This window comes from Eptesicus fuscus, chromosome 1 (genome assembly GCF_027574615.1).
Source record: "Eptesicus fuscus isolate TK198812 chromosome 1, DD_ASM_mEF_20220401, whole genome shotgun sequence".
Taxonomy (NCBI): domain Eukaryota; kingdom Metazoa; phylum Chordata; class Mammalia; order Chiroptera; family Vespertilionidae; genus Eptesicus; species Eptesicus fuscus.
In genome coordinates this window covers 108,852,239-108,864,908 of record NC_072473.1, presented here as the reverse complement: position 1 = coordinate 108,864,908, position 12,670 = coordinate 108,852,239, and the positions used below count along the sequence as shown (strand labels likewise).

Below are 12,670 nucleotides of genomic sequence, written 5' to 3'. Positions count from 1 at the left end.
CCATCTGGAATTTATTTTTGTGTATGCTGTGAGGTAGGGATAATACTTTACTTTTTTCCCAAGTGGATAACTAGTTGATCAAGCACCATTTATTGAATAATTAATCTTCTGTTTACTGACTTAAAATATCATCTTTATCATATACTAAATTCTCATATATTTCTGGATCTGCTTCTGGGCTCTGTTTTGTTCCTTGATTTCTTTGTCTTTTACTGTACTGATACAGCACCATTGTAATTGCTGTAGCTTTGATATGGTTTGCTGTCTGGTAGGGAAAGTCTAATCTGTTTTGTTCACCTGCTCTTTCAACCTAGTTTTCTGTCTTGAATTCAGTGCAGCCAAATTATAATCATTATCACCACCCACTACAGTGGGTGTAGAACATTCTCTTTTGATACTCCTATAAGAGTTTCTACTGGATTCTGTGATACCAGAAAACTGGGAGTCTAAGAGGTATGCCTTAAAAGACTACTGATCATACCTCTTTTCCCAGACTTTGCTGACAATGAATTGGACCTGGGCTGGATTTTTCAGGGAAATATCTTTTGGGGTTGAGTGTGATATAGACCGACTCTTTAGCTTGCTTGACTCATGGGAATGGTTCAGGGCCAGAATCAGACACCTGCCATGCTAATAACTTCCCTCGTGGTTCAGAATTTACTGTGACTGAAGATGGGTGGTTGCTATAATACTGCCCACTTGAACATGGATACACCATATTTTCAGGGCTCCTAAAGCATCAAGTCAGTAATGGCCAATTAGGACTTTTTAATTTTTACTAATCTCTAATTAAAAATTACCTAGTCGTTCATTTCTAGAAACAATTCTTACACTGTGTTCATTTAGAATTTCATAATGCTATGACATTAGATAGCTAACTTCTTAAATCTTCTAGTTCTCGTTTGGTAATATGAAATATAGATATGTGTGTGTATATATGTATACATATATATATTTATATCTTTTTTTTTCTAGAATGACCAATCAACAGGGGACATAAAAGTGATTGGTGGAGATGATCTCTCAACTTTAACTGGAAAGGTATGTATGTATCTTGAAGAAGGCCCATTATACCAAGAGTCAATTAGTAAGACTATGCTGCCAATTAATCACTAAGAGGCAGTTTACATAGTTATTTATGCACATAGGTATCTTTCTCTAGGTCATATAGCAAAGAGACAGCAGAATCCAACGTTAAATTTAAAAGTTAGTGTTGCCAAGTACTGCTCTCTGCCACTGTGCTGATCTAATTTGGGATCCTTCAAAAATATATATATGGGGAAAGGCAGTCTTTTTAAAAAATAGAGTCACAGGTGTTTTTCCCCCCATCTATTTAAAATTGATTGGAGATAGAGAAGGGTAGGAGAGAGGAAGAGAAAGAGAAAGAAACATTCATTTGTTCCAGTTATCCATGTATTCATTGGGTGATTCTTGTATGTGCCTGACTGGGGATCAAACCCAAGACCTTGGCATATTGGGACAGTGCTCTAACCAACTGAGCTTTCCAGCAGCACACACATAGTTTCTGAAAAGATAGAGGAGCAGTAAAATGTAGTGGCTGAAAGTGTGGGTTCTGGAGCTGGACAGCCTTGATACAAAGCCTGGCTCAGTACTTCCTAACATGTGACCTGGGACAGTTTATTTAACCTCTCTGTCTCCCATATGTAAGGTAGGGATGGCAGCCACATCATAGAATTAAAAGAAGACTAAGTGAAATAATGCATGTAGAGTTCTTACAACAGTTTCTGGAGTTAGAACACTCAGTAAATTCAAACATAACTATTATTTTAAGAAACCTCAAAGAGTTTTTTTAAACATCAAAATTCTTGTAATATAAACAATTGGCTGAACTAATAGAGATATTAAGATGTTTGAGCATTTTTCTTCTGATACATGAAATGATTTTTGAGTAACCAATAATAGAGCTGTGGTTTTAAGCTGCCATTTATTTTTTACTTATAGACCCTGTGCCGAATATAAAGGCATAATCCCAAAAGTTTCACACGTTTCTGTGAGGTGTATATTATTAGCTCCATTTTGCAGATCTGGAAAGTAAGACTCAGCAAGATTGAAGGATTTACTCAGTCACACTGCCAGTAAGTGGTAGAGCTTGTTTTTGAATCTAGGTCTTTCATTCTCCAAAATACTTTTTGTCATCTGGCTTTTACATTTTTTTAAAAATATGTTTTTATTTGTTTTTTGAGAGAGGAAGAAGGGAGGAAGAGAGAGATAGAAACATTGATGAGCATGAACATTGATCGGCTGCCTCCTGCACACCCCCTACCGGGGATGGAGCCCGCAACCTGGGGATGTGCCTTGATCGGGAATCTTGTGACCTCTTGGTGCATGCTCAACCACTGAGCTATACCAGCCAGGTGGCTTTTAAATTTTAATGTTCACAGCTTATTTGACTGAGTATCTATAAGGAAACTTTAGCATACAGCACTTGTGTCAAATTCTGTGGTCCCACCCTGCTGGTGTGGCTCAGTTGGTTGAGTGTCGTCCCATGAACCAGGAGGTCATGGTTTGATTCCCGGTCAGTGCACATGCCCGTGTTGCGGGCTTGATCTTCAGTGAGGGGTGTGCAGTGCAGGAGGCAGCCAATCAATGTTTCTCTCTCATTGATGTTTCTATTTCTCTCTCTCCTTTCCTCTCTGACATCAATAAAAACATATTAAAAAATTCTGTGGTCCCATATCAGAGTCATGCCAAACTAATGTTCTCTTCAACATCTTTGGAAAACTTTTAAAGGAGAAATTATAATCTATTGATCCTTTCCCCTCTCTGTCCATCTTATACACCACTGCCAGACCTATTCTCCTTTCCTTTCAGCATACTTTGCCCATATTTTGAAGTCATTTGAAGCCCTTACTTCTGTAGTCAATTTTTAGTGCTGGAAGGGGCCTAGCCTTCACATTCTGTGCTTTTATTTGACCTTGCCTTTCCCACTTAATGGCTCTGTCCCACTATGTAACTATGTGACCTTAAAACATATCTTTCTAAAATAACTTTCTTTTCATGATAGTCACACTAAAGCACGTTTGTTGTGGAAAAAAATCAAGACATAAATTGGATGAAGTTATTTCTTGGTGGTTAGTTTATAGGCTATTTAGACTTTCTATTTTAGTTTATCTTTTTGGGACATAGTGTGTGCAGATATGTATTCCACAACCCCCTTTTTGCACTTAGTGGATTAGAATATGTGAAAACAGCTCTTCAAATCTCTACTTTTTGACTATTTTTGTGACTTTAGGCAACTCATTGATCTCTGAGCTTCAAATTTTTCATTTAATAAGTAAGGATGTAGCTATTTGACATAAAATAAGCTCTCAATAATGGTAGCAATTCTCATTCTTTTATTTTTTTAAAACAGTATTGATGTCTCTGGACTTTAATTTGTATAAAATGTCTCATACCAGTTAAAGTCTATAATTATGACCTAACCAAGGTTCTGTATCTACTTAGTATTAGAGCCAAGACTAGAATCCAATTTCTCTGTCTCCTAATTCAGTGATGTTTTCAAACTACAACTTCATCCAATGGTGCTCATTGTTGCAACAGTGAGCTAGTTACTGATAGGAAAATATTATCCTTCAGATGTGCTAGCTATGGTAGGGTAAATGTTGAGAAAGAACAACATAGTAGGTGGTGAAAAAATGATTGGTCAGTTAATTATTATATTCAATTTTATTAAATATTTGGATTGAAGTATCTATTGAAAGACAAATTAGTTGTGATATGAAGAGAGGGAATAAATATGAACTGTGGTAGTAATATATATATTGTAAAGTATATGCAAAATTATTGATTATACAAAGTGAGGTTTTTTAAAAGTTCTAATATTTCTTTCTTGCAACCCATTGGATCTTGTGTGCCCTACTTTGGTAACCACTGACTTAGAAGAATACATAGAACATTAAAATTCTAGTGCTATACGTATGTGACAGAGAAATGAAAACTAAAATAAACAATATAGTATGGATCTTATGACAATGATTATAACCAGTATGTGAAATGCTACTTTATTCCTATAACTAACACAAGAACAAATAGGGCTATTTTCTACATTGGTAGTAGTTAAATGGTATTTTCTCTGAGGATTCTTTTAGCTATAAAATTTTGAGGGGTAGAAATTGGGGTGAAGGTTTTTGGTGGGAGTAAGCAAAGATTGGTACCTTTTTTAGTTTAGTCTAATAATAAGAACATATCCAGAAAATGCAAAACAATTTTAGTTAATGAGTAAATAGGTTTTGAATTGGATTCCATATGGTAAGTTAATGCATGATTTTGGAGTTATTTTCGAGTTAGATAGGTACTCATTCAAGTCCCTCATTTTACACATAGGAAATTGAGGCTCAGAGAAATTTTATGACTTTCCCAAGATTAGACCTCTGTTTAAGCAATAAAAACTTAAAAAAAATGAACATATGGGTCAAATTTTATTTTTAAAAATTCTGTTGCAGTGAAAATTTTATATTAAAGAGTTCTAAATCCCAACAGATGGAATTTGTTATGATGTGATTTGAGTTATAATTAGAAACACTGTCTGATTCATTGTACTGATTTTCATTTCTCTTTTTCTTCTAGAATGTCTTGATTGTTGAAGTAAGTTCTACATACTTTTAATATAGTGTTTATTATTTTCTAACTTAGTATGCACAGTCCTACAGGTAAGCTAGGGAAAGAAATTCCTCTTCATCAATTTTGATGGTAGGCTTGTGTTATAAGAGAATGAGATTTTTTTTTGTCAAATTTGTACTGGATAATGGAAAGTTTTGGTATATTTCTCTTTTTGGCTTGAATTTTTTCCTTTTATTTATTTTTAAATATATAGATATATAGATATATAGATACACACACACACACACACACATATATTTTTAGTATATCTTTATTGATTTCAGAGAGGAAGGAAAAGGGAAAGAGAGATAGAAACATCAGTGATGAGAGAGAATCATTGATTGGCTGCCTCCTGCACACCCCCCTTCCCCACTGGAGACCAAGCCTGCAACTTAGGCATGTGCCCTGACCGGGAATCAAACCGTTGACATCCTGGTTCATAGGTCGATGTTCAACCACTAAGCCACACTGGCCTGGCTTTCCTTTCTTTTAAAGTTAATGTATATTAGCCCTGGCCCTTGTGACTCAGTTGGTTGAGCATAATCCCATGCACTGAGAGGTAGCCGGTTCTATTCCCGGTCAGGCCACTTCCCCAGCTGTGGGTTTGATTCCCAGTAGGGTACATGCAGGAGGCAGCCAATCACTGTTTCTATTTCTCTCCCTCTCCTTTCATCTCTCTCTCTCTAAAAAAATAAAGTTAATGTATATTATTCACATGAATGTTTTTAATGCTTCTATTGCATACATGTATCTAGATACAAATAAAAGCCAAGCGACTGGAATGACCAGTTGCTATGATGCTCACCGCAGCCAGCCAATTGGCCTGATTGGGGGGGGGCGGCCCCTCCCTCTGGCCAGCCCCGCCCCTGGTCTGCCCCCCCCCCACCTCGATCTGGGGCAAGGCCCCTCCCCCTGGCTGGCCCCACCCCGATCAGGGGCCGGCCTGCCAACCTTCTGCTTCCCCTCCGCGCCCCCATCTGGTGGGCTGGCCAGAGCCCACCTGTGCACAGATTTGTGCACTGGGCCTCTAATATATATATACAGTGTGATATATATATATATATATTAAAAATATTTTTATTGACTTAGAGAGAGAAGGGGGAGAGAGAGAGAAACATTGATGTGAGAGTGAAACATCAATCGGCTGTCTCCTGCATGCCTTCTACCGTGGATTTAGCCTGTAACCCAGGAATGTGCCCTGACTGGAAATCAAACTGGCAACCTGTGGTGCATAGGACAACACCCAACCAACTGGACCACACCAGCCAGGGCTACAATATATATTTTGATTAAAAAATTTATATAGTGCCACACTATACATATTCTCTCTTACAACTTATTTTCACTCAAAATTGGTTTTGAGGTTATTTATTTTGACATATATAGAGTCAGTTGTCCGTAAAAATGCCACATAGCATTGTAGTGTATGAATCAACCAATTTATGCCCTACAAATAGCAAGATTGCTTGCAGTTTTTCCTACTACTACAGGGCTGCTAAGAGTGCCCTTTTCATGTCCCGATGCACATTTGTATGAGTTCCTTCTAGATATAGGCATTTAGAAGTAGAATGACTGGGTTGTAGAATCTGTACATTTTCAATTATACTATTATTAGAGACCTGGTGCACCGATTCGTGCACCTGTGTGGTCCCTCAGCCTTTCCTGTGGGGATTGGGCCGAAACCAGCTCTCCATCATCCCCCAGGGGGTCCCAGATTGCATGAGGGCAGTTCTCCAGTGATGCACCCTGGAATCGGGCTCCCTCCTCTCTGGTTCCAGGAGCGTCACCTGAGAACCACAGCTGCCAAGTCACCACAGCTTGGCAGCTCCTGCATTGAGTGTCTGCCCCCTGGTGGTCAGTGTGCGTTATAGTTACTGGCCGGTTGGCCGGTCGCTTAGGCTTTTATATATGTAGATTGCCAAATTACTTATCAAACTGGTATATACTTTATACTCCCGTCAATGGAATGAATTCTCATTCTTTTATGTAAAATGGTTTAAGGCTTAAGAGCAACGGTAAACCTGAATTTATTTTTGTTGTTTTTAAGGTTGTTTAGAAACTTTAACTTATAGATTAAAAGATAAACAAATGATAATTCTTTTTAAAAGTTTTGTGTACATGGATATTCCTGGGAATGGGTTGCTTTCTTAAAATGTAGATTCATTAATTCCACTTGAGATTGATTTATTTTCTCTGGGGTAATGCTGCCTAATAAATTACCTCAAATTTAGCAGCTTTAAACAACATAAATTTATTATATCAGTTTACGTGGGTCAGGAACGCAAGTACAGGTTAGCTGGGTCCTCTGCTTGGGGTCTCAACATGCTAAATCAATGTTGGGGCTCCTGTGGCTTATGGTCCTCTTCCATGTTCATTCAGGTTGTTGGCAGAATTTAGTACTTGTGGTTGTAGGACGGCCCCATTTTTTTGCCGAGTAGGGGTTGTTCTCAGCTCCTAAAGGCTATCTTCATGTCGTAGCACTTGGTCCTCTCACGTGGCAGTTGACTTCAAAACCAGCAGGAGAATTGCTCTCCAGTCTCTTAAAATTATCTTGCACAATATAACCTAATCACGGGAGTGACCATCCTATCATTTTCACAGTTTCCTCTTTTGTGAGGGAATTATTCCTGGTGTGTACAACTGGGGGCAGGAGTGTCTTGGAGGCCATCAGAACAGAATTCTGTCTGATACAGCTCAAAAATCTGCATTTTTCACTAGTCTCCAGCCCTGATATTTATGATGACTCACAGACCTCACTTTGTGAAGCACTGCTTTATACCATTTGTAAAGAGTATTTTCATTGAAGAGTATTAAGGTATGGTTTAAGAAATATTTTCCCAGCCTTAGCCAGTTTGGCTCAGTGGATAGTGTCGACCTGCAGATTGAAGGGTCCTGGGTTCGATTTTGGTCAAGGGCCACGTACCTTGGTTGCAGGCTTCTCCCTTACCCAGGGCCTGGTAGGGGCACATGCAGGAGGCAACCAATTGATGTGTTTCTCTCACATAGATTTTTCAATATTTTTCTCTGTCCCTCTCTCTAAAAATCAATGGAAACATATCCTCAGGTGAGGATTTAAAAAATAATAGCCCTAGGCAGTTTGGCTCAGTAGATAGAGTATCAGCTTGCAGACTGAAAGGTCCCAGGTTTGATTATGGTCAAGAGCACATGCCCGGGGTAGGGGCTCAATCCCCTGTGGTGGGTTTCTATCTCCTCTCCCTTTCTCTCTGAAATCAATAAAAATATATTTAAAATAATAAATAAATAAATAAATAAATAAATAAATAAATATTTTCCCAGTTAGAGATGGGCTTGTTTTGAATAATGTCCTACTTTTGATTAACTTACTAAGATTCACTTTCACATAAAGACTTTTTACATAGTAAAACTTTATTAATGTGGATATTTTTAAGATGGTATAAAGCAGAGTTTCTGAAAGTATGCATCTGAGAGTTAGAGCCTCCCAATCTTGAATTTATGAAAAAAAATAGCTAAGATTTGGAAACAGCCTAAATGCCCATCAGCAGACGAGTAGATTAAAAAACTGTGGTATAGCTACACAATGGAATACTACGCTGCGGTAAAAAAGAAGGAGTTCCTACCATTTGCAACAACATGGATGGAAATAGCATTATGCTAAGTGAAATAAGCCAGGCAGAGAAAGATAAATATCACATGATGTCACTAATTTGTGGAATATAATGAACGGCATAGACTGATGAACAAGAACAGATCCAGAGACTGAGAAACATCGATCAGAACCTCAAATACTTTTTATAATGGAGGGCAGCAGCATAATTTTCTAATAAAACATGCATGTACATATATATATATATATATATATATATATAAATAATTAGTTTCATTGACCTCTTGGTGCCTACAAAATCCAGTCCTGAGGACTGGCATTCCTACTGCTTACTGAGAGCCAGGTTATTTACAGATTCTAGAATATCTAGTGTATGAATTGTGGCGAGAATTACTGCACTGAAAATATTGGCATTGTTCCAATTATACATGAAGTTTGGGTATGTTGTGTTTATAGAATGACTGAATTTAAAGTTATGATGGTTTTATTTACCATTTAAATGTCTTTTTTTTAAGGATATAATTGACACTGGCAAAACAATGCAAACCTTGCTTTCCTTGGTCAAACAGCATAATCCGAAGATGGTCAAGGTCGCAAGGTATATATATTTTAACATTTTGTCATAGGAAATTTTCTTCATTTGAAAGAGGATTAAGGAATTGCTCCTGTGTTAGGGTAAATGTTCTCAACGGCCCTTTTATCTTCAAAAAGTAATGTAATCTCAAACTCAGTATCCTTTATAAATGTGCATTTCTCTTATGACTAATGATCTTGAGATTCTTTTCATTTGCTTATTGATTCAGTATCTTCTCTGGAGTGGTTATCCATTTAAAGCATGGAAATTGCTTAAAAAACGAAGTACAATCATGCCTTACAGATGGAGCTTCATTAAACGTTCAGATCTATAGGCATATGAAGTGCCAAGTTCCACTGAACTCTTAGTATAGCTGGCACTGAGTTTGCTGATACCATTTTTGGAGTGTTCCTGAGTAAGTGCAGTTAGAGGGATGGGTTTTGCTGTGAATGACTTTTTTTTTAAAATTTCTATATGGAAATTGAGTCCAAACATATCCTCTATTTAATGACTGGAAGAGAATCATGAAGGACTTGAATAGATGATCCCTTGGAGGCTAAGGCTTAGGCTAGTGATTATCATTCAGCTGCACATTGAAATTACCTGAGAGTTAAAAACAAACATACAAAACACAACCTATGTCTGTGTCCCATCCCCAATAATTCTGATGTCATCGGTCAGGGGTGTGGCCTGGATAGTTGAGGGATTTTTTTTCTTTTTTTTTTTTTTAAGTTCTCAGGTGCAGCTAAGGTTGAGAATCACTTTAGGTCCTCTCCAGCTCTTTAAATATATTTATCTAGGAAGGCATGAAGTCATAGGTTTTATTGGGACTTCCTTTAACACACAACAAGGCTTTCAAAGTACCATCTACCGCTTTTTTTAATGGCTAAAAATTTCAGCACGAAGCACTTGAGTTACAAAATTAGCTTTTGTTCGAGTTGACTCATCCTACCTGCAGTTTTTGCTCTCAAAGATAAATACTACCTCCTTTAGCATGCTAGTTACTTTTTAACCTAAAGTTCCTCTTTATAAGCAAACTATTAAAAGTCTTGAAAGGTGATGCTCACCACTCCTACACTCTTTGTGGCTTAGGGATTGTATTTCTAGGGATTCTGGACTAAGAGCACTTATCTTTTCTTTGCTCATTGGCACTCCCCACCCATTTATCTTCCTGATTAGCTGTCCTTCGATGGGTGCGTGGGTAGTTGGGGTGCAGCTCTCAGAACAGTCTGTCATGTTCCAGGTGGAGATCAATCAGAGGCCTTGTCTGTAGCGTGAACTCATTGCTGCTCCTGCCCAGTGATCCTTGTGATTTATTTAGCTCTCTGTTTCATAGTCTTTCTTTGGGTATGTTAAAACTGACCATGGTATGCTAATTTCAGATGAAACCATGTTTCATAACATTAATGTTCTCTTTTGTAATGCTCTATAGTGTCTATATATGTCACATGTCACATTTTTAAATTAACAGCTTGCTGGTAAAAAGGACCCCTCGAAGTGTTGGATATAGACCAGACTGTAAGTGAATTATTTATTGTCAAATCATTTAGGCATCTTTAACCCAACTAATTTTATAAATGAAACTAGAGGCCCAGTGCACAAAATTCATGCACTCAGGGGGGCGGGTGGTCCCTCAGCCCGGCCTGTGCCCTCGGGGGATATCCTTGTGGGGAGCAGGCCTAAGCCATCATTTGGACATTGTTAGTGCTGCCACGGAGGCGGGAGAGGCTCTCGCCACCGCTGCTGCACCTGCCAGCTGTGAGCCTGGCTTCTGGCTGAGCGGTGCTCCCCCAGTGGGAGTGCACTGACCACCAGGAGGCAGCTCCTGTGTTGAGCGTCTGTCCCCTGGTGGTCAGTGCGTGTCATAGCGATTGGTCATTCTGCCATTTAGTTGATTTGCATATTAGCCTTTTATTATATAGGATAGGGTGGTTTAGAGTTACATTAGAGAATATTTGTAGAGAAGGCACATTTGATTTGAAAGTGATATTTTCTGGCCCTTGCTGGGTAGCTCAGTTGATTGATGTGTCAATCAACTTGTGCTCCAAGTTTGCGGGTTTAATCCGTAGTTAGGGCACATACAACGGTTAACCAATGAATGCATAAATAAGTGGAACAATGGCTGGATGTTTCTCTGTTTTTCTCTCCCTCCCTGTCTTTCCCTCTCTCCCTCCCTCCCTCCCCCTCCCTCCCTCCCTCCCTCCCTCTCTCAAATAAGTAAAATTAAAAAAAATTTTTTTAAAGTGATGTTTTCTGTATCTAAATGATGAATTATGATTCCTTTTAGTTGTTGGATTTGAAATTCCAGACAAGTTCGTTGTAGGATATGCCCTTGACTATAATGAATACTTCAGGGATTTGAACGTAAGTAAAACTTCTTTTTCTCACTATCATTTTTCAGAACCCATATAAAAATTTACGAAAGAGAATTGTTTTCTCTTTCCAGCACCTCATAATTTGAACAGACTGATGGTTCCCATTAGTCACATAAAGCTGAAGTCAAGTAAAGACGTCCTTAGAGCTGGAACTTGGCCAGGCTAGGGTGACACTTCTTTCTGGCTGAAGTAGTTGAACAGCTTTAATATACACTAACTATCCCATTATTATTTCAGATGATAGATGCGCTCATAAGTAAGAAGTAAATGAACTAGTTTAAGGCTTTTAATTCACTCTCCTTCAAATACCCGCCTCCTACTTTGGAGGCAGGAGTCTTGAGAATGAATTTATGAGCATAAGTGAGGAAGATTAGGAAGACTACATAAACCTCTGTTTGTTTAGTAAAAAACCCTGTAGCATAATACTATTCTTATAATGTATGTAAATTGCTGTTCTTGCCTTTCACTTTAGAACACACTTTTCTAATGTGAATTTCTGGATTTTTATTTTTTTAGCATGTTTGTGTTATAAGTGAAACTGGAAAAGCAAAATATAAAGCCTAAGATGAGAGTTCAAGTTGAATTTGGAAACATCTGGAATCCTATTGAAATCACCAGTAAAGTTATCTAATGTTCTAGTTCTGTGGCCAGCTGCTTAGTAGAGCTTATTGCATGTATCTTATAAGAATTTTATCTGTTTTGTAATTTAGAAATGTCAGTTGCTGCATTCCTGAACTCTTTATTTGCACTATGAGCCTAAAGACTATCAGTTTCCTTTGGGTGGATTGTATTTGACTTGTGAATGAAAAATCTCTTAAACCACACCACTATTGAATGAAAATATTGAAATTGTATCTGTAAGAAACATTTAAAGAGAAGATATATTAGTTTTTAATTGGTATTTTAATTTTTATATATTCAGGAAAGTACAGAAGTGATTGAATATTGTTAATTATACCACTATGTGTTTAGAAAAGTAAAAAGCAGTCAGGTTTTGTATCTAAGACAGCACTTAAGAGATATTGTTATATCAGATAAACCAAATGTCCTGGAATTCTTTAAATAGTGTTTCAGTATTCTTAACTGTATTTTCACACTTGGTCACATTATTTTCGGTGAATCTTTGTCAACAGTTCCTTTTAAATACAAATCAATAAATTCCAGAATAACATTACCATTTTTTGAATTCATCAGTGTAAAAATCCTTAAAATAAAGGCTGTCTCTTTAAAAGAAACTATGCATACCTATAATTTCTCTACAAATTAACCTAGTATAATTTTCTTTTGGTTTCCTTTTCCTTGTCAAGTTTTAGTAACTAGTTTAATTGTAATCTTTACCAAGCATGGCGAATAATGATTATCTGGTAGAATGGATAAGTGGAATTGGCGAAATTCTTACCCACTTCAGAGACATTAACTTTTATACAAATGGTATACCTTACTACATTTTACTATGCTAAAATGATATGACTTTCTCTTGGAATTCTTTTGGAAATTGTTTAGATTGCATTCTCA

At 37.5% G+C, this 12,670-nt stretch overlaps 1 protein-coding gene across 2 annotated transcripts in view; it reads left to right on the top strand.

Moving 5' to 3' along the window:
* The window catches only part of HPRT1 (hypoxanthine phosphoribosyltransferase 1), a 35,090-nt gene extending 22,758 nt beyond the window's left edge, over positions 1–12,332 (top strand). Inside the window, exons 4-9 of one of the 2 annotated variants that reach the window (XM_008156946.3) lie at positions 976–1,041; positions 4,588–4,605; positions 8,722–8,804; positions 10,252–10,298; positions 11,068–11,144; positions 11,672–12,332. In XM_008156946.3, the coding sequence (XP_008155168.2) occupies positions 976–1,041; positions 4,588–4,605; positions 8,722–8,804; positions 10,252–10,298; positions 11,068–11,144; positions 11,672–11,719 (339 nt within the window). In that variant the 3' untranslated portion in view covers positions 11,720–12,332. The remainder of the gene's footprint in view (positions 1–975; positions 1,042–4,587; positions 4,606–8,721; positions 8,805–10,251; positions 10,299–11,067; positions 11,145–11,671) is intronic. The other variant, XM_054717759.1, reaches the window with a different exon arrangement.
* Positions 12,333–12,670: the final 338 nt, after the last annotated feature.